The sequence below is a fragment of the Lolium perenne genome, chromosome 3, assembly GCF_019359855.2.
Source record: "Lolium perenne isolate Kyuss_39 chromosome 3, Kyuss_2.0, whole genome shotgun sequence".
NCBI classification, from domain to species: domain Eukaryota; kingdom Viridiplantae; phylum Streptophyta; class Magnoliopsida; order Poales; family Poaceae; genus Lolium; species Lolium perenne.
In genome coordinates, this window is record NC_067246.2 from 312,676,963 (window position 1) to 312,700,381 (window position 23,419).

General features: G+C 41.8%; 1 protein-coding gene and 1 non-coding gene across 2 annotated transcripts in view; both read left to right on the top strand.

The window, feature by feature from the left end:
• The window catches only part of LOC127345467 (uncharacterized), a 42,819-nt gene extending 33,982 nt beyond the window's left edge, over positions 1–8,837 (top strand). The window contains exons 2-6 of the mRNA XM_051371947.2: positions 7,232–7,390; positions 7,465–7,564; positions 8,043–8,079; positions 8,165–8,381; positions 8,465–8,837. Coding sequence (XP_051227907.1) covers positions 7,232–7,390; positions 7,465–7,564; positions 8,043–8,079; positions 8,165–8,381; positions 8,465–8,575 — 624 coding nt within the window. The 3' untranslated portion in view covers positions 8,576–8,837. The remainder of the gene's footprint in view (positions 1–7,231; positions 7,391–7,464; positions 7,565–8,042; positions 8,080–8,164; positions 8,382–8,464) is intronic.
• Positions 8,838–9,013: 176 nt separating this feature from the next.
• TRNAK-UUU (transfer RNA lysine (anticodon UUU)) lies at positions 9,014–9,085 on the top strand. Its single transcript has one exon. It is a non-coding gene; the product is annotated as a tRNA-Lys (tRNA).
• The last annotated feature ends 14,334 nt before the right edge of the window (positions 9,086–23,419 follow it).

Sequence of the window (23,419 nt, forward strand, 5' to 3'; positions counted from 1 at the left end):
CTAAGCTTGGGGATGCACCCGGTGGTTCACCCCTGCATATATCAAGAAGACTCAAGCGTCTAAGCTTGGGGATGCCCAAGGCATCCCCTTCTTCATCGACAACATTATCAGGTTCCTCCCCTGAAACTATATTTTTATTCCATCACATCTTATGTGCTTTTTCTTGGAGCGTCGGTTTGTTTTTGTTTTTGTTTTGTTTGAATAAAATGGATCCTAGCATTCACTTTATGGGAGAGAGACACGCTCCGCTGTAGCATATGGACAAGTATGTCCTTGGTTTCTACTCATAGTATTCATGGCGAAGTTTCTCCTTCGTTAAATTGTTATATGGTTGGAATTGGAAAATGATACATGTAGTAATTGCTATAAATGTCTTGGGTAATGTGATACTTGGCAATTGTTGTGCTCATGTTTAAGCTCTTGCATCATATACTTTGCACCCATTAATGAAGAAACACCTAGAGCTTGCTAATTTGGTTTGCATATTTGGTTTCTCTAAAGTCTAGATAATATCTAGTATTGAGTTTGAACAACGAGGAAGACGGTGTAGAGTCTTATAATGTTTTCAATATGTCTTTTATGTGAGTTTTGCTGCACCGGTTCATCCTTGTGTTTGTTTCAAATAAGCCTTGCTAGCCTAAACCTTGTATCGAGAGGGAATACTTCTCATGCATCCAAATACTTGAGCCAACCACTATGCCATTTGTGTCCACCATACCTACCTACTACATGGTATTTTTCCGCCATTCCAAAGTATATTGCTTGAGTGCTACCTTTAAACAATTCAAAATTTATCACCTCTGATTTGTGTCAATGTTTTATAGCTCATGAGGAAGTATGTGGTGTTTATCTTTCAATCTTGTTGGGCAACTTTCACCAATGGACTAGTGGCTTCATCCGCTTATCCAATAATTTTGCAAAAAGAGCTGGCAATGGGATTCCCAGTCCCAAATTAATTAACAAAAATAGACACTCCTCCATGGTATGTGATTGTTGGACGGCACCCGAAGGATTCGGTTAGCCATGGCTTGTGTAAGCAAAGGTTGGGAGGAGTGTCATCATAATAAAACTAAAATAAAAAGGCACTCCTTCATGGTCTGAGATTGTTGGCAGGCACAGAGGATTCGGTTAGCCATGGTTTGTGAAAGAAAGGTTGGAAGGAGTGCCACCCAAAAATAAAATAAAAATGGGAGCCGCTCTTTGAAGGTTTGTCTGGCAAGGGGGTTAGAGTACCCGCTACCATTCGTTGACAACAACATACACCTCTCAAAACTTTATTTTTTATGCTCTCTATATGTTTTCAAAACCAAAGCTCTAGCACAAATATAGCAATCGATGCTTTTCCTCTTTGAAGGACCATTCTTTTACTTTTATGTTGAGTCAGTTCACCTATTTCTCTCCACCTCAAGAAGCAAACACTTGTGTGAACTGTGCATTGATTCTTATATACTTGCTTATTGCATTTGTTATATTGCTTTGCATTGACAACTATCCATGAGATATACATGTTACAAGTTGAAAGCAACCGCTGAAACTTAATCTTCCATAGTGTTGCTTCAATGTCTCTACTATGAATTTATTGCTTTATGAGTTAACTCTTATGCAAGACTTATTGATGCTTGTCTTGAAGTGCTATTCATGAAAAGTCTTTGCTATATGATTCACTTGTTTACTCATGTCATATACATTGTCTTGGATTGCTGCATTCACTACATATGCTTTACAAATAGTATTATCAAGGTTATGATGGCATGTCACTCCAGAAATTATCTGTGTTATCGTTTTACCTGCTCGGGACGAGCAGAACTAAGCTTGGGATCGATACGTCTCCAACGTATCGATAATTTCTTGTGTTCCATGCCACATTATTGATGTTATCTACATGTTTTATGCACACTTTATGTCATATTCGTGCATTTTCTGGAACTAACCTATTAACAAGATGCCGAAGTGCCGATTCTTGTTTTTACGCTGTTTTTGGTTTCAGAAATCCTAGTAACGAAATATTCTCGGAATCGGACGAAATCAACGCCCAGGTTCCTATTTTACTCGGAAGCATCCAGAACACACGAGAACCGCCAGAGAAGGGTGGCAGGGCCACCACACCACACCCCGGCGCGGCCTAGGGGGGGGGCGCGCCCCCCTAGGGTGTGGGCCCCCCTTCGACCTTCCTGCGCCGCCTCTCCGCCTATAAAAAGCCCCTGGATCAGAAAACCCTATAGCGTTCGACGAAAACCACAGAAACCTTCCAGAGCCGCCGCCATCGCGAAGCCAAGATCTGGGGGACAGGATCTCTGTTCCGGCACCCTGCCGGAGCGGGGAAGTGCCCCCGGAAGGCTTCTCCATCGACACCGCTGCCATCTCCACCGCCATCTTCATCACCGCTGCTGCTCCCATGAGGAGGGAGTAGTTCTCCATCGAGGCTCGGGGCTGTACCGGTAGCTATGTGGTTAATCTCTCTACTATGTACTTCAATACAATGATCTCATGAGCTGCTTTACATGATTGAGATTCATCTGAGTTTTGTATCACAATTCATCTATGTGCTACTCTAGTGATGTGTTATTAAAGTAGTTCTATTCCTCCTGCACGTGTGTAAAGGTGACAGTGTGTGCACCGTGTTAGTACTTGGTTTGTGCTATGATCATGATCTCTTGTAGATTATGGAGTTAACTATTGCTATGATATTATTGATGTGATCTATTCCTCCTACATATGCATGAAGGTGACAGTGTGCATGCTATGCTAGTACTTGGTTTAGTAGCGTTAATCTATCTTACACTAAAGGTTACTTAAACATGAGCATTATTGTGGAGCTTGTTAACTCCGGCATTGAGGGTTCGTGTAATCCTACGCAATGTGTTCATCATCCAACAAAAGTGTAGAGTATGCATTTATCTATTCTGTTATGTGATCAATGTTGAGAGTGTCCACTAGTGAAAGTGTAATCCCTAGGCCTTGTTCCTAAATACTGCTGCGTTACTACTTTGCTTGTTTCTTGTTTTTTTTTGCGTTACTACTGCTGCAATACTACCACCATCAACTACACGCCCGCAAGCTATTTTCTGGCACCGTTGCTACTGCTCATACTTATTCATACCACCTGTATTTCACTATCTCTTCGCCGAACTAGTGCACCTATTAGGTGTGTTGGGGACACAAGAGACTTCTTGCTTTGTGGTTGCAGGGTTGCATGAGAGGGATATCTTTGACCTCTTCCTCCCTGAGTTCGATAAACCTTGGGTATCCACTTAAGGGAAACTTGCTGCTGTTCTACAAACCTCTGCTCTTGGAGGCCCAACACTGTCTACAGGAAAGGAGGGGGAACGTAGACATCAGGGCGCCGGCCACTATGGGGTGCGGCCACCTTGGTGGTGTTTGAGGTGACGGGCCCCTCCCCCTTGGCCCTCTATATATAGGTGGAACCCCAAGAGTTGGTCTCCAAGTCTTCGAATAAGACCCGAACCAAAAACCTTCCATATGGAGGGGAAACCTAGCCAAGCTAGGACTCCCACTAGAGGTGGGAGTTCCACCTCCCATATGGGGGGTGGCCGGCCCCCTAAGGGGGAGTTCACTTGGGACTCCTCCCCCACTAGGGTTGGCCGGCCATGGAGGTGGAGTCCCATGTGGACTCCACCTTCCTTGGTGGTTTCTTCCGGACTTTTCTAGAACCTTCTAGAACCTTCCATAGAACCTTCCGCGACATTTTAATTCACATAAAATGACATCCTATATATGAATCTTATTCTCCGGACCATTCCGGAACTCCTCGTGATGTCCGGGATCTCATCCGGGACTCCGAACAAATATTCGAACTCCATTCCATATTCAAGTACTACCATTTCAACATCCAACTTTAAGTGTGTCACCCTACGGTTCGTGAACTATGCGGACATGGTTGAGTACTCACTCCAACCAATAACCAATAGCGGGATCTGGAGATCCATAATGGCTCCCACATATTCAACGATGACTTTAGTGATCGAATGAACCATTCACATACAATACCAATTCCCTTTGTCACGCGATATTTTACTTGTCCGAGGTTTGATCTTCGGTATCACTCTATACCTTGTTCAACCTCGTCTCCTGACAAGTACTCTTTACTCGTACCGTGGTATGTGGTCTCTTATGAACTCATTCATATGCTTGCAAGACATTAGACGACATTCCACCGAGAGGGCCCAGAGTATATCTATCCGTCATCGGGATGGACAAATCCCACTGTTGATCCATATGCCTCAACTCATACTTTCCGGATACTTAATCCCACCTTTATAGCCACCCATTTACGCAGTGGTGTTTGGTGTAATCAAAGTACCTTTCCGGTATAAGTGATTTACATGATCTCATGGTCATAAGGACTAGGTAACTATGTATCGAAAGCTTATAGCAAATAACTTAATGACAAGATCTTATGCTACGCTTAATTGGGTGTGTCCATTACATCATTCATACAATGATATAACCTTGTTATTAATAACATCCAATGTTCATGATTATGAAACTAATCATCCATTAATCAACAAGCTAGTTTAAGAGGCATACTAGGGACTTCTTTGTTGTCTACATATCACACATGTACTAATGTTTCGGTTAATACAATTATAGCATGATATATAAACATTTATCATAAACATAAAGATATAAATAATAACCACTTTATTATTGCCTCTAGGGCATATCTCCTTCACTATGTCGCGGTACGAGGCGGTGAGCGGCGGCGGGGGAGGGTGGAGGCGGATGGAGCGGGCAGAGGCGGCGTGGCGGCGGACTTGGTCGGGGCGAGCGGGACTTCCTAACCCTAGGTCCCGAGCGTCGCGCCTAATCCAGAGCCACCTAGCCGCGTGGGTGGGCCACGCGGGCCCGGCGCACCTCGCATCCTGGCGTCTCCAGGCCAGCACAGGCCCAGGCCCATGCGGCCCAGACGGCCCAGGAGCGGGCGTCGTCGTCTCCCCACGCGAGGGACTCCCCAACCCCGACAAAGGTGGCGGCGGCGGCGGTACCGAAGCCAGCTGGTCCGGCCCGCGCACGGCCACCTCCCCTGTAGGTTGCGGCGCCCTCCCCTGGCCCGTGATGGGCTCCTCCGACGCGCCCCTGGGCGACTCCTCCCGGCGCAGCGGCGGCGCGTGAGGCTCGCCCGCCCCGCAGCTCCCGCGACGGCGGCGGACGGCGCTGCCCGGACCCGCACGGCGGCGAGGAGGGGAGCGGCGCGGCCGACCACGCCGAGCCACGACGAGGTAGTCGCCGAACGTCGCAGTTCCTGGCGGCTAGCATCGCGCGGCGACCTCTGCATGCGCCGCCTCCTCGGAGGCCTCCTCGTCCGCGACGTCCGCCCAACGACGTCCCCGGATGGACTCCGGGAGCTCCACCGCCTGCAGAGGCTCCCTTGTCCACTCCGACGACATCCGGCCGCCGCGGGCGGCCTTAGGCCCTAGCTCCGGCGGGACTCACGAAGACGCCAACTTTCGCTACCGCTGCTCGTGCTCCACCTACTTTCAGATTCGCCCTCTAATTAAGCTAGCTGATGGGGATTTGTCCAGTTGTGGGCTCTTCTGTCACCGAAGGGACAGCGGGATGCTATGGCTACTGGATGCACACGGCTCCAGATGGTCGCTCAGGATATCTTGTGCCAGGCTGGCTGGCGGCACAATAGACGGATACAATGATGTGTAGTCTGTATTTTCTTGTTTTATTTCGTTGATTGATTTTTGTATCAACTCTAGGCGATGCCTGAGATGTTTTAATCTTGTACTCATAAACGTTTAATAAAAGGCCGTGTGCATCATCATGATGCAGAAGCCGGGGTTTCATTCCCCATTTCGAAAAAAAAGCTGATGGGGATTCATCTTAACAAACTGATCGTTGACTGAATACTCACGTAGTATTAGGGCATCTCCAGCGGCGCGACGCATTTCGGACGCTCAAATTGTCCGCTAGCATCCGTTTGCATCGCCTGGCGGATGCCAAAATGACCGTCAAGGGCGAAATGACCGTTTGCATCGGGGGCTACCTCTAGCGGTCCAACGAATTTTGGACATGCAAGTGTTTTTTTTTTGTGCTACTTATTTTCAATTTTGTTGAATGATAAAGTTTAAACGCGAAAAAGTAGTACTCAATGATGTCATGTTGCTCCAATCGAATAGATTATAGCCTAAACAATTAACCGGATACTTCAATCGACTAGATTCAAACATATTTAACATACAAAGAAGAACAAATTTAAAAACATATAAACTAAAACTATTTTTTGGCCTTCTTGTTAGAAGGCCCTGCCTCTTCGTCGAAACTCCTGCGCCTCTTGCTTGTCACCTCCTCGTCGGAACTGGAGGACGACGCGCCTGTTGAGGAGTTGAAACTGGAAGAAATGGCGTCCTCCTCGTCCTCGGCGTCACTAGCAGCGCCGTCTCCGTCCTCCGCATGGCCTTCGCTGCCATTGCCGCCTCCGTCCTCCTCCTCCTCCTCACTCGGCCTGGAGGCAGGGTCGCTGGGCGTGGAGCCCGGATCGCTTGGCGTCGCAGGGGATTCCCACCAATGCAGAAATCCCGGCGACTTGCCCTCGCTCTCCGAGTCGGATGGCAGCGTGTAGTCTCTCATGGCGTGCCGGTGTTGGAGAAGAGGAAGAAGAGGAGGTTGAACTTGAATTACCGTAGACGCGGGGTTATAATGTGCGAGGATTAACAGCGGCGCGTATAACGAACAGGCTGGCGGTTGCTCTTCCGCAGCGGTTCGGCGCTCCATTGCGGCGGTTGCTCGGCGCGGTTGCCACACCGACGTGCGTTGTGAATTCGAGGCCAATCGAACCTGGATCACTGCCATGAAGGCCCGTGGGGAAGCGAGCGGACGCTAGGCGCGACCGCCGAGCGTCCGCGGAGACGCAAACCTGACGCATATTTGGGCCAGGTTTGCGTCTCCACGGACGGTCCGATCACTTTGCGTCGTCTCGCTGGAGGTGGTGTCAGACGCATTTCCGGTCCGCGCGGACGCAAACGATCGCTGTCGCGCCGCTGGAGATGCCCTTATACTCCAGTAAAGTGATGGGAATTGGGAACACGTGTGTCACGACTTCAACTCTAGCTAGCAAACTCGTGACCACGTGAAGCATGTGCGACGACCAAATAGTTCTCTCACTCACAAGGTCACATGACGCAGCTGGTACAGCACTTCAGCAATTGAATTCCATTAATTCAGTAACTTAGTTAACAGATAGCCACATGCATGGGTCGTGCAGGAGGTGGACAACCTGACGCTGAGGAGGTTCCTGCGGGCACGGGGCCAGGACGTGGGCAAGGCGTCGGCGATGCTCCTCAAGTCCGTCGCGTGGAGACGGGACGCCGTGCCGGGCGGCGGTATCCCACCGGAGCGGGTGCAGGCGGAGCTGTCGAACCAGATGGCCTCCATGTTTTTTTTTTTTTTTTTAGATATGGGAGCATAGCCCCGGCCTCTGCATCAATCGATGCACACAGCGCCTCCATGTGTGGCGTGGACCGAGCCGGCCGCCCCGTTCTGCTCGTCTTGCCGGCCAAGCACTTATCGGCCAACCGCGACATGGCCGGCTTCAAGCGTACGTGCCGTGCACATCCCACCTTCACTCTCATGATCTCATGTTAGAGAAATAGAATGGAATTCGAAGATTTTCTTGAGCGGTCATTTTCTAGATTTGCAGACATGGACCCTGGGGTTAGAATATATCACCAGACCAGGACTATTCTGATTAGCTAGAAAATTCTATTATTCTTAATTAATGAATGCGTCAAAGATTAGCTAGGAAATTCTATTATTCTTAATTAATGAGATGCCTGAAAGATTTTGCCTCCATGTCAAAAAAAGAAAAGAACGATGCTCTGTCAACACTTAAAAGTGGGCCAACGAAACAAATTCTATAGAGTGATGATTAAGTTTAAGTGGCTGTGTGAAGAAGATCCTAAAGTTTCGGATAAGTGATTTAGTCGTGCCCCATATTTATACGCTTTAAAGAAACAAACATGATCCGCATTTCAGAAAATATGGAGTTATCATTGATATTATTTTTCTTTCTGCAGGGTATATTATCTACTTGCTCGACAATATTTGTACCAGGTACTACATTACTACTAGCTACATGTTTGTTGATAAGTCTGAATCTTAGCAGAATTCAGTATAGCACTGGGATTTGATTTTGCAGGATCCCTCGAGGGCAGGAGAAGTTTCTGTGCATCGTGGACCTGAAGGGGTGGGGGTACGCCAACTGCGATGTCAGGGCATACATAGCGGCCATTGAGATCATGCAGAACTACTACCCAGAGAGGCTGGGCAAGGCGCTCATGATCCACATCCCTTACCTGTTCATGAAAGCCTGGAAGATGGTGCAACCCTTCATCGACGCCAACACCAGAGAAAAGGTATGTACTTCCTCGCACCCTCGACCGTCCCTGGTTCTCAATCTCTCTTATATTGATCCTTTCTTCTGGATGGATCGGCCCAGTTCGTCTTCATCGACGACAAAAAACTAGGGGAGACTCTGCGGCGGGAGCTAGACGAGAGCCAGGTGCCGGAGGTGTACGGCGGGAAGCTGGCACCAGTTCCCCTCACTTAGGAGGAGTATGCTCGCACGGGATGACGGCATGGGTTCTCAAGAAGGATATCGATGGATCGTCTTTGTTGTGGACCTTGTGGTTTAGTAGTGTAACAAATTAAAGACGGTTTAGTCGTGAAGATGTAACTGCGACAGACGCGCAGCTCGCTTGCATTGTCACTTGATTGCAGTGCTTGGGACTGCTCTGCTCCGTGTGTGTTGTCCGACCGGTGCTAACGTCGAGCAGCCTCGTCGATAATGGAGATTCAGTTATACAGTCTTATAGATATATATGTGGCCGACGCTATAGTGTATCGGAGTACTATGAAAAGAGGGAACCGCGGTGCCCGATTTGCACGCTCACTTTGATTTCGGTGCGGGCGGGCATGAACCCATTGAGCATTACAAATAGGCTAAAATAGGTTTGTATAAAACAAATAATTTAGTTTGACCACAGCAGCCTTCTTAGCTCAGTGGTAGAGCGCGTGGCTTTTAACCACGTGGTCGTGGGTTCGATCCCCACAGACGGCGTTTTGCACTTTCTTCTCTCTTTATTGTCAAAAATTATATAAATCTTAAAAGACTTTTAGATTTTTTGGGCCTCCCTAATCTGTTTATACACGAAATTTGGCAGCAACATGTCCCCCCAACCCCCACAAATCTATTTCAATTAAATGTTGGGATTGAAAAGGTACAATATTATAATTTTGAAAACTGAAAATATAGATCTTCTATGCACACTTTCTTCTCTCTTTTTTTGTAAAAAAATATATATATCTTAAAAGACTTTCAGATTTTTTGGGCCTCCCTAATCTGTTTATACACGAAATTTGGCAGCAACATGTCCCCCCAACCCCCACAAATCTGTTTCAATTAAATGTTGGGATTGAAAAGGTACAATATTATAATTTTGAAAACTGAAAACAAGAGTTTGGCTTGTTGCCTATGTACAATGTATATATAGATCTTCAACGCACACTTTCTTCTCTCTCTTTTTTGTCAAAAAATATAAAATCTTAAACGGCCTTCTTATCTTAGTGATAGAGCGCATGGCTTTTAACAATGTGGTCGTGGGTTTGATCCCCACAGACGACATTTTGCATTTTCTTCTCTCTTTATTGTCGAAAATTATATAGATCGTCAACACACACTTTCTTCTCTCTTTTTGTCAAAAAATATTTAAATCTTAAATGATTTTCAGAATTTCGGCCTCCCTAATCTGTTTATACACGAAATTTGGCGGCAACATGCCCCCCCCCCCCTACCCCCCCCCCCCCCCCCCCCCAAATGTTGAGAGATTGAAAAGGTAGAAGATGTATAATTTTGAAGACTGGAAACGAGAGTTTGTCTTGTTGCGTATGTACAATGTATACTCCATGCTAATTTTCCACAAGGAGATGGTCTAAATACACCTAGATTGGACAAACTATCTTTACTCTAATAACGAAAATCAACCATTAGTATATTTCTACACTTAAATTTGAATCCGGTTGAAACCGATTAAAATGCGGACAAGTCACTTGTAGGCCTCACGGTCTACCACCTGTTGATTAATATGATTTTAGCTCTAGGTAGCTTCTTTATGAATACTTATAGTAGAAGAGAGAACGTGATAAGTTAAAAATATAGATGCATAAACTCCGATTGCTAAGTTTTAAAAGAAATTCTAATTGATAATTACCGAAGAGTTGTGGTTAATGCGCCTTCGTATAACAATAAATACACCTTAATAACTCTACCTCGTCTTTAAAACAAACTCCAATTGCTAATTACCCCATTATTCCATATTCTATTTACTTGTTTATCTCTGTGGGAAATGTTGGCCCGCTTTCTTTGTGCCTTAATAACTCTACCTCGTCTTTTCCGCATGCCCAAGATCTTAAGGTCACACCTCTTTAGTGATAAGTTACCTAGCCGTGCACTCCCGAGATGCTCTTAGTACTCCTCTAGTTCGTTTATAGGTCATGTGCGTATTCCTATATCTTTAATTTTTCTAATATTATAATGTAGAAATTATACTATTAGTAAATATAATATCTAAAGTTTTCAGTGATATATCTTTTGTAATATATCTTGTATTACATTGGTCAAATTGTGACTTAGATGCACATGACCTATAAACCCAACCAGACGGGGTAACAATTATGATAACTAGTGTTGAGATATCTAGGTTATGTTACCTCCATATTAAAAAAAATGACTTATCTTGATACCAAGATCAGGAATCATGGAAAAGGAGAAGGGATGACCACACACTAAAAAAAAGGAGGTTAAGGGCCAGGATAGAGAGATGAATGGAAGAAATTGACACTTCCTCCTTTTTTACCAAAGACGTTTATTATTGTTGTTGAGGTACTTCACCCTAAGCCTCGCGAGGCAATAGCGGACAACAAATGATATCTATGTCACGCTCCTGATACTAGAACTCTAGTATGATGTACTTGGTTTCTACAAGTTGCTTGCACGAATCTTAGAGTTTTTTTCTGAAATACAACTAATGCCCCTACATATTTTTAATTCCATGTTTTCACATTTATCTACTCCCTCGTGAAAGGATGAGATGTCGCCTAAAGAGGGTGAATAAGTGTTTTTTGAAATTATTACGGATTTGGTTTGAAAGAGTGTGAAAGTAAATTATTGCTTAGGTTTCAAGCACAAAGATTAAATAAGCTAGGTTCAACTAAGTGCACTAACAACTTAAGCTAAGCAACAAAGCGCAAGATATATTTCACAAGTGATAAACAAGATATAAGTATTTCAAGCATGAGGGGTATCACAAGGAAATAAAACTCGGTGTAGAGACGATCGTGTGCAAAGATCTATCTTGATATTCACTTACACAAAGTAAGATAATTATTGTTGAAGAGATCTAGGTTACCATGAAGGACCATAGAACGCCACAGAGTCTCACCTTCTTCTTCAAGCCCTGACGAAGATAATGATCTTTTCTTATAGCTAGCTTTTCCTCCACTTCAGAAATGGCTAGATTCACAACCACTTCAGAAACTCCACAAAGGAGAATCCCATACCTCTTCAAATCTTCCATCAAGAGGTCATTGCAGCACCAACCGCCAAGCCAGCAAGGAGGTGTTACCCTCCAATTGTAACAAGCACATGATCTCTCACTCGAAAAGATTGTAAAGGATAGCTCAACATTATGAAAGAATACAAAACAAGAAAGCTAAGAAACATTCTAAAATTCTTCTCTCTCAAATCCCACCAAGCAAAACAATGTTAGGGATAAATTAGAGAGGAAGAACAATGGTGATGGCCAACCAATGACTCCAACTCCGATTTAGGTCTTCTTCTGTCATGTTGGATTCATATCGATGAGGGCTATAACACCATAGTCTTGGATCTTCATTATCTTGTGATAGAAATATTATCCTTTTCCACCCTTGAAATAGTTAATTCGTGGTGCATGTAACTCATACATATTGCCTCATCTTGGCTCCTTAATTTCTTCTTGCTTGATTCATAGAGGTTCATAACACCTACACCTAACAAAGACAAGGAAAAGTGATAAAATACTACAAAAACTATTAGTTGTGCAAATATATCATGAAAATGAATCAATAGTTGTAATTGTGCATTTCAGATAGAGTCAAAGGTAGATAGAGCATAAAATGAGACAAAAATAGTATATATTTATGCACTGAAAAACATGTTGTTTTTTGGACTCATCAAGGGGTCAAATGGAGACTGCGTCATGGGTCGAGCCAGTCAACATGTGATTCAGATCGAGTCCACCACGTAGATGTCCGTTTTGTATTGATTATATTCGCTAGTTTGTGTGTTTAAGTGAGCTTAATGTCATTTATATGTTGTAAAAAGAATTGAGTGAGATTTTTTGGAAAATAAAATTTGCAATGGTGTTTCTAAAATAGTTGAAAATTATCAAATTAACCTTTTTTATGTAATGCTCTTACTAATAGAATCCTACACTAACATTATTGGTTTCTTTCTGAGTTGCTTGCATGGAGGATTTTAGAGTTTTTTCAACACTTTTGGAAAACCTACTAATTTTTATTTCCATTGCCTTCATAGGTAATTATATGTGTCCATTACAGCTTAGCAAATTTATTATCAATTATCGCGAACATGAAATAGTTTTGGAGCATCTACTAGCTACATGTGTTGCATGACTGGATTTTAGCAACAAAATATGTCAAATACAGCCGAAATACATTATTTTTGTTCAAGATCGACATGTATAGCCTATTGGTACAATTAATTCTTTTGAACCAGTGCACGATGGTATAATATATGCCCGTAACCGACATTTTTTTGCCACACTCTATAACTCTAGAACTACATGCACACAACTTTTATTTTTCACAGCATGACTAGGTACTAGTGCCACCTTCATTACTCCTTAACTAGAGGATACCCCGCGCGTTGCTGCGGGAAGTTGAGCGAAAAAACTATCTCGACTAAACATAACCTTTATATCAGTATAAAAAATGCAATTATTTTTTAGTTCGCCCTGAATTATAATTCCCACCCACCTTCAAAAAATTCAAGAACTGTGATAATTACTATCGAATGATTTGAGTTGTTATAGCATGCTTTATTCCTATACAATGAAATCGCCATACTCTTATGTTTCGAAACGTTTTTGCTTGAGCAATAGCTCATATCAAACCATTACATGTAGCAGAAATAAGTGTAATTAAAGAACACATCTTTATGAGGCACTATATATAAGATGAAGCAACTCAATTTATAAATGTGAATGCCAAAAGTGATCAGCTATATAGGTATACATCTCCTTTACAGAGCGTAGATATAATCTGCTATGGATAATTATACTGTACACTTTTTCGTGAATACAAATTCCATGCATCCATATTCTGAGATGGATCTGAAGACATTAATTAACAATACCATACAATGGTCTATCCCTTGTGGTGGTTTCTTTTCCTGTGATAAGATTGGAGTTGGAAAGAAAACACAGATACACATCTACTTTGCCCTTTCCTGCGATTGAATCAAAAGAAGAAAAAGGTTAAGAGAAAAAGTTTCCATGTAAAATATAATGAGAGGTAACTTCGAATGACAAAGTTTTTGATTTGCACGTGAGTATTATAGGAATATATGAATCCGCAAAGGATTATGCTGAACAAATGAGAATTATTGCCAAGCCTACAAAATTTGAAAGAGAATCATTTGCATGACCAAACTCACCCACCATGGCAGTTTATGTTGAATCCTGTCAATTGATTGAATAAGCCTCCACGGGAAAAGCAACTACAATTGAACTACAAAGTTTTTGATTTTGCACGTGAGTATTAGAAGAATATATGAATCTGCAGAGGATTATGCTTAACAAATGAGAATCATTACCAAGCCAACAAAATTCTAAAGAGAGTGATTTGCATGACCAAACTCACACCTTGACAGTTTGTGTTGAATCCTATCAATTGATTGAATAATCCTCCAGGAGCAAAACCAATTCCGCCGAGCTTCCCAAGAGGTAAAGACAGATGGCAAATCAATGCAATCTAGTCATAGTTGCGTTGATATATACATATGCAAATGATCTGCATGTTTGTTGATGCCAGCACTGTCTAGAATGTAGAGAAGATGGCTCATGGCTAGACTGCATCATGGTAGGTCTTGAAGCAATACACGATGGGATTGAGTAGAAGTTCTATTCATATATATAGAGAGGGGTAGAATAAATCGAGAGCAAAGAGATTAGCAGGCAACCTCTACGGGAATGGGACACCCGGGTAGAGGAATGGACTGGGCTATTAACTGTTCAGTTTTTAGAATCAATGTGTTGGGGTGTTTCAGTTTCCAATACATCGTCGCACTAGACCAGGGTCCATAGACAAATACTTGAGGGAAAAATGATACTCCCTCCGTTCCTTTCTATAGTGCCTATTGTATTTTTGCACGGAAATTAGCGCAAGCCATTTTTTGACACAAAACCCCCTAGCGATCTTAGAGACATAATAGGAAACTGAAATCAGATCTCAGAAAATAATCCTGTTTCCATAACCGATAGCGTCATGTACTCCCTCTCTCCCGCTATTCTTTCCATAATCAGATTGGTTTCCACATTTTCTGGACGGGAATAGATTGGTTTCCACATTTTCTGGACAGGAATAGATTGGTTTCCAGATTTTCTGGACGGGAATAGATTCATTTCCAGATTTTCTGAATGGGAACAGATCGGTGGAAGGGGTTCTTTGCAAAAAAACATAGCTTTACTCTTATATTCTGAAACAAAAGTGAAAAAACAATATGCATTATAGAAAGGAACGGAGGGAGTATTACTTAGGCCACTTGGGAAAAAAATGTGGATGGCTAAATGACATGGACCAATTAGAGATTTGCTGATGTGTATAGCCTGCATGTAGAGAGAAATAGTGTAGTGGGGGTCTCCTATTTAGAAATAGAAGATTAGTACTTTGCATCGACACAGTCTACGATGATCATATTTCTCGGTTTTACGCAATAGCAAAGCTTTACACGATAAAAAAACAAGCATATATTAGCAAGTGGATTTTATATACACATGTATGAGTGTGGATGTGTTGTGTACCATTGATTTATTCCTCAAAATCCTCACTAGTCGTGGTAGATGAAAAAAATAACTCTCTCCTCCTTTTATCCGAATCTGAAAGCAAAATAGATGATGATGGAAATGCCCACACCCACGCGTGTAAGTACAAAAGTATTTCACATACATTAACATATGTACACATAAGACTAACATTTTTAATTTTCTAAACACCCACCAACACATGCGCGGCTTGCACATAAAAGATGCAACCCACACACATGAAAAAACAAAAACAAAAAACCTCAAATCAACCAGCAAAGCAATAATACATATATTTCCTCATATACCTTCTCCTCCATTGCAAGTTTCATATGTTCTAGAATAGACAACTTGGGAGACATGATTAGTAGAAAAAAAATTAGTAGATTTTTTTTATTTAACATAAATTAAGACAGTAAGATAAATAGCAACAAACAACAATAAATTATATGTGATTGGGAAGATAATGACCAAGTGCTTTACTCCCCGGTAATGGTGCCAGTTTGATGTCTAGGTTTCCTGCACCAACACAAGGTTATTGTAGTACTTAATAATAGTAATAATTGACTAAAAGATCGATCCAATGAGAGTTTAAAATAATGGACACTACACAAGCCCACAAATTACGTTGTCAGTGCAGCCAAGTTCACACCCAAACCATGGTTTTGAACTAGAATATTCTATAGATTTCTATGGAACTACTATAATCAACTAAAGATTTATAAATACTTGTGAATAAGAAAAAATAATGAGACACAATAAAAAAAAGTAGAGAAAGTAAACCATAAACAATGATTAAACTAAAGATATTGTACGTAGTTGTAGGATTGAATGGAATGTCAGATGGGTGAATATATGATATCCATTATTTACAAGAGATTTCATAGACAAATATACATTACCGGGATGTCACACTATGTATGTTGTGCATAATTCTTGGGTGTCAAGGCAAAAGTACAGTTCCAAGCCAAAGGATCTTATGAACTATTCTTCGTAACTCATGTACATGAATACTAGATCACAACACATTCTAACTTAGGGCATTAGATCATACCTCAACCTAGAATCGAATCAATCACGCATGGATGAATAAAAAAAATAGATGAATATATTATTGAGATTCCAACCATGTTCAACTTTACAATTACACAAACTATGGAGAAGGAGATGGGGCCTTGATGGAGATGGTGATGATGGCGACGTGCACGGCCTAGGTCCGGCATCCGCGGTGATGGCGGTGTGCCCCTTCTCCTCCTCTTCCTTCTCTTCTCCCTTCAATGGTGCGGTGGTGGTGATTAAGGACTATGGAGGCGGCACGATAGCAGGGCTTCACCGTGTGGAGATGTGAATGAGATTGGATCTTTTGGAGGATCTCCCTCCATTATATAACCCTATGAGGGGTCTTCAATGCTCCCCCAATTGAATTTAACACCTAAGAAAAGTCTAGGGACAAACCGGGACAAAATCAGTGTAGAATTGCACCAGATCCGGGTGTTCTTGCGATCCAAAATGTCGGGTACATGCGCGCGGTACGATCATCACAACCGTACGAGTGCTCGTTAAGTGTTCTACCCTCTTATGTTATTTTTACCACCATTTGTGTTGGACATATTCCTAAGAGGAAATAATAAAGTCGTTATTATTATATCTTTGTGTTTATGATAAATGTTTGCATCACATGCTATAATTGTATTAACCAGAAATATTAATAGTTGTGTGTTTTGTAAACATAAAAGAGTACCTAGTAAGCCTCTTGTTAAACTAGCTTGTTGATTAATAGATGATCATGAATATTGGATGTTGTTAATAACAATATCATATCATTAAGAGAATGATGTGATGGATACACGCCCATAGTAAGCATAGCATAATATCAAGTCATTGAGTTCATCTTGCTACAAGCTTTGAATACATAGTTACCTAATCCTTCGACCATGAGATCGTGTTAATCATCTACACCGGATGGATGCTTTGATGATATCAAACACCACTTAGTAATTGGGTGGTTATAAAGGTGGCGTTAAGTATTCTGAAAGTATGGGTTGAAGCGCATGGATCAAGAGTGGGATTTGTCCATCCATATGATGGACAGATATACTCTGGGCCCTCTCGATGGAATGTCATCTAATTAGCTTGCAAGCACGTGACTAGGTCACAACGGATTTCATATCACGGTACAAGTAAAGAGTACTTATCGATAACGAGGTTGAACTACGTATGGAGACACCAATGATCAAACGTCGGAATAGTAAAGTATCGCGCGATAAAGGAAATCGGCATCTGATGTCTACGCATGCTTCTATTCTTGTAGAAAGTGTTGGGCCTCCAAGTGCAGAGGTTTGTAGAACAACAACAAGTTTCCATTAAGTGGATCACTCGAGGTTTATCGAACTCAGGGAGGTAGAGGTCAAAGATATCCCTCTCAAGCAACCCTGCAGTTACGATACAAGAACTACCTTGTGTCCCCAACACACCCAATACACTTGTCAGGTGTATGGGTGCACTAGTTCGGCGAGGAGATAATGAAATACAACTAATATGGATGATTATGAGTGGTAATTGCAATCTAAAATAAAAAGGGCTGCAAGCAAACATGTAGCAGAACTGGTTGTAAACGGTGTTTTGATGCTTGGAAACAAGGCCTAGGGATCATACTTTCACTAGTGGACACTCTCAACAATGATACCATAATTGAATACATATATATTATCACTTCACTACGCTACTCTGAACCACTCTCCGGTTTGATAATAAACACAAATTCACTGCGAAGGGTTGCATAAGCATTCCTTAAAGTTCGCATTCCCAATCTGTGGACGCCCCACGCTGTCACTTTGAGCATACAAAGATGGTACTAACTAGTCACCACAATTCATAAGTATTTCTAAAAATTAAGCTTAAGAAACAAACACGGTGTGCACACTATCACATTCACACCGTTGGGCAAGGTGTCTCCGGAGATCACATGATAAAATCACTTGAGTAGCACAATAGTTGAAGAATAACATATACTTATTCAACTAGTTGAATAAGTAGATGTTATTCTTCAACTATTGTGCTGCTCAAGTGGTTTTATTATGTGATCTCCGGGGATACGGTGTGAAGGTGACAGTGTGCACACCGTGTTTATTTCTTATGCTTAATTTGCAGAAATACTTATGAATTGTGATGTCTAGTTAGTAACATCTTTGTATGCTCAAAGTGATAGCATGGGGCGTTCATAGATTGGGAATGCGAACTTTAAGGAGTGCTTATGCATCCCTGATACGTCTCCAACGTATCGATAATTTCTTATGTTCCATGCTATTTTATTGATGATACCTACATGTTTTATGCATACTTTATGTCATATTTATGCATTTTCCGGCACTAACCTATTAACAAGATGCCGAAGAGCCAGTTGCTGTTTTCTGCTGTTTTTGGTTTCAGAAATCCTAGTAAGGAAATATTCTCGGAATTGGACGAAATCAACGTCCAGGAACTTATTTTTCCACGAAGCTTCCAGAAGTCCGGAGAGGAAACGAAGTGGGGCGACGAGGCCGCCACACACCAGGGCGGCGTGGCCCAAGCCCTGGCCGCACCGGCCTGTGGTGTGGGCCCCTCGTGGCGCCCCCTGACCTACCCTTCCGCCTACTTAAGCCTTCGTCGAGAATAACTCCAGTACCGAGAGCCACGATACGGAAAACCTTCCAGAGACGCCGCCGCCGCCAATCCCATCTCGGGGGATTCAGGAGATCGCCTCCGGCACCCTGCCGGAGAGGGGAATCATCTCCCGGAGGACTCTTCACCGCCATGGTCGCCTCTGGAGTGATGAGTGAGTAGTTCACCCCTGGACTATGGGTCCATAGCAGTAGCTAGATGGTCGTCTTCTCCTAATTGTGCTATCATTGTTGGATCTTGTGAGCTGCCTAACGTGATCAAGATCATCTATATGTAATGCTACATGTTGTGTTTGTTGGGATCCGATGAATAATGAATGCTATGTTATGTTGATTATCAATATCATCTATGTGTTTTTTATGATCTTGCATGCTCTCCGTTGCTAGTAGAGGCTCTGGCCAAGTTTTTGCTTGTAACTCCAAGAGGGAGTATTTATTCTCGATAGTGGGTTCATGTCTCCATTAAATCTGGGGGAGTGACAGAAACCTCTAAGGCTGTGGATGTGCTGTTGCCACTAGGGATAAAACATCAATGCTATGTCTAAGGATATATTTGTTGATTACATTACGCACCATACTTAATGCAATTGTCTGTTGTTTGCAACTTAATACTGGAGGGGGTTCGGATGATAACCTGAAGGTGGAATTTTTAGGCATAGATGCATGCTGGATAGCGGTCTATGTACTTTGTCGTAATACCCAATTAAATCTCACAATACTCATCATAACATGTATGTGCATGGTCATGCCCTCTTTATTTGTCAATTGCCCAACTGTAATTTGTTCACCCAACATGCTTATTCTTATGGGAGAGACACCTCTAGTGAACTGTGGACCCCGGTCCATTCTTTACATCGAATACAATCAACTGCAATACTCGTTCTACTGTTCTCTGCAAACAATCATCATCCACACTATACATCTAATCCTTTGTTACAGCAAGCCGGTGAGATTGACAACCTCACTGTTACGTTGGGATAAAGTATCTTGGTTATGTTGTGCAGGTTCCACGTTGGCGCCGGAATCCCTGGTGTTGCGCCGCACTACACTCCACCGCCATCAACCTTCAACGTGCTTCTTGGCTCCTACTGGTTGGATAAACCTTGGTTTCTTACTGAGGGAAAACTTGCCGCTGTACGCATCACACCTTCCTCTTGGGGTTCCCAACGGTCGCGTGATGTACGCGTATCAAGACTGTTTTCTGGCGCCGTTGCCGGGGAGATCAAGACACGCTGCAAGGGGAGTCTCCACCTCCAATCTCTTTACTTTGTTTTTGTCTTGCTTTTATTTTATTTACTACTTTGTTTGCTACACTAAAACAAAACACACAAAAAAATAGTTGCTAGTTTTACTTTATTTGCTATCTTGTTTGCCATATTAAAAACACAAAAAAATAGTTATTTGCATTTACTTTACTTACTTCATCATGTTTCCTCCTAAGTTTATTCTTAAAGATGTACCGGTAGGCCGAGGGTCTATCCTCGGGAAAGATAATATAGAAGATTTTTTCACTCATATTAGTACGGTTGAAGATTTTGAAGATAGACACTTGGTAGAACTTTCTCCTACTTATGAAATTGCTGCTGCTTCTTTAGTACACATGTTAGAAGCTAGATTTGTTAACCTTAACCCCATAATGCAGCATATGTTCCTTACACTAGGTGATATGGAAGAAGGAGAAAAGAAAGATTTTGTCTTAGAAACCCTTCTTAAAGAATTTTGTGATGTAGCAAGAGAAGCTAGAAAAGTCTTTACTAAATATAATATGCTTGGCTCTTATACAAACTTTGCTAGCACCCTTGAAAAGATGGAAAAAGATAGACGAAAATACACTAATAAAGTTAATTATGAGGGGATATTAAAACATCAATACCTTGCAAGCTCTTGGGAATGTGCGAGGCACTAGAAAAGAATTTTGATAGGATTGTTCCTGAAAATTTGTTTGATGAGAGTAGCAAGCCTAAGGGTAATGAAAAGGGAGCCTCTGAAACTTACATAGATAAGATACAATGCATAGTTGAGAAAACTCCAAACCCCGCTGTAGATGCTTTGTCTCTTGATAATACTTGATACACACTTTCTGCGCCTAGCTGAAAGGGGTTAAAGAAAAGCGCTTATGGGAGACAACCCATGATTTTACTACTGCACTTTTGTTTTATATTTGAGTCTTGGAAGTTGTTACTACTATATCAACCTCTCCTTATCTTAGTTTTGTTGCATTGTTGTGCCAAGTAAAGTCTTTGATAGTAAGGTTCATACTAGATTTGGATTACTGCGTAGAAACAGATTTCTTGCTGTCACGAATCTGGGCCTAATTCTCTGTAGGTAACTCAGAAAATTCTGCCAATTTACGTGAGTGATCCTCAGATATGTATGCAACTTTCATTCAATTTGAGCATTTTCATTTGAGCAAGTCTGGTGCCTCTTAGAAATTCATCTTTACGGACTGTTCTGTTTTGACAGATTCTGCCTTTTATTTCGCATTGCCTGTTTTGCTATGCTTGATGAATTTTCTATTCCATTAACTTTAAGTAGCTTCGTGCAATGTCCAGAAGTGTTAAGAATGATTATGTCACCTCTGAACATGTGAATTTTGATTGTGCACTAACCCTCTTATGAGTTGTTTTGAGTTTGGTGTGGAGGAAGTTTTCAAGGATCAAGAGAGGAGGATGATACAATATGATTAAGGAGAGTGAAAGCTCTAAGCTTGGGGATGCCCCGGTGGTTCACCCCTGCATATTTCAAGAAGACTCAAGCATCTAAGCTTGGGGATGCCTTGGGCATCCCCTTCTTCATCGACAACATTATCAGGTTCCTCTAGTGAAACTATATTTTTATTCCATCACATCTTATGTACTTTGCTTGGAGCGTCGGTTTGTTTTTGTTTTTGTTTTGTTTGAATAAAGTTGGATCCTAGCATTCATTGTGTGGGAGAGAGACACGCTCCGCTGTTGCATATGGACAAATATGTCCTTAGGCTTTACTCATAATATTCATGGCGAAGGTTGAACTGCTTCGTTAAATTGTTATATGGTTGGAAACGGGAAATGCTACATGTGGTAATTGGTATAATGTCTTGGATAATGTGATACTTGGCAATTGTTGTGCTCATGTTTAAGCTCTTGCATCATATACTTTGCACCTATTAATGAAGAAATACATAGAGCTCGCTAAAATTTGGTTTGCATAATTGGTCTCTCTAAGGTCTAGATATTTTCTAGTAAGGGTCGAACAACAAGGAAGACGGTATAGAGTCTTATAATGTTTACAATATGTCTTTTATGTGATTTTTGCTGTACCGGTTCATACTTGTGTTTGTTTCAAATATCCTTGCTAGCCTAAGCCTTGTACTGAGAGGGAATACTTCTCATGCATCTAAAATCCTTGAGCCAAACACTATGCCATTTGTGTCCACCATACCTACCTACTACATGGTATTTCTCCGCCATTCCAAAGTAAATTGCTTGAGTGCTACCTTTAAAATTTCCATTCTTCGTCTTTGCAATATATAGCTCATGGGACAAATAGCCTAAAAACTATTGTGGTATTGAATATGTACTTATGCATTTTATTTCTTATAAGTTGCTTGTTGAGCGATAACCATGTTCCTGGGGACGCCATCAACTATGTTGAATATCATGTGAGTTGCTATGCATGTTTGTCTTGTCTGAAGTAAGGGCGATTTACCATGAGTTGAATGGTTTGAGCATGCATATTGTTAGAGAAGAACATTGGGCCGCTAACTAAAGCCATGATCCATGGTGGAAGTTTCAGTTTTGGACAAATATCCTCAATCTCTTATGAGAATATTAATTGTTGTTGAATGCTTATGCATTAAAGAGGAGTCCATTATCTGTTGTCTATGTTGTCCCGGTATGGATGTCTAAGTTGAGAATAATCAAAAGCGAGAAATCCAATGCGAGCTTTCTCCTTAGACCTTTGTACAGGCGGCATAGAGGTACCCCTTTGTGATACTTGGTTAAAACATATGTATTGCGGTGATAATCCAGGTAATCCGAGCTAATTAGGACAAGGTGCGGACACTATTAGTATACTATGCATGAGGCTTGCAACTTGTAGGATATAATTTACATGATGCATATGCTTTATTACTACCGTTGACAAAATTGTTTCTTGTTTTCAAAATCAAAGCTCTAGCACAAATATAGCAATCAATGCTTCCCTCTGCGAAGGGCCTTTCTTCTACTTTTATGTTGAGTCAGTTCACCTATTTCTCTCCATCTCAAGAAGCAAACACTTGTATTAACTGTGCATTGATTCCTACATACTTGCATATTGCACTTGTTATATTACTTTATGTTGACAATATCCATGAGATATACATGTTACAAGTTGAAAGCAACCGCTGAAACTTAATCTTCCTTTGTGTTGCTTCAATACCTTTACTTTGAAATTATTGCTTTATGAGTTAACTCTTATGCAAGACTTATTGATGCTTGTCTTGAAAGTACTATTCATGAAAAGTCTTTGCTATATGATTCAATTGTTTACTCATTATCTTTACCATTGCTTCGAATCGCTGCATTCATTACATGTGCTTACAATAGTATGATCAAGATTATGATGGCATGTCACTTCAGAAATTATCTTTGTTATCGTTTACCTACTCGGGACGAGTAGGAACTAAGCTTG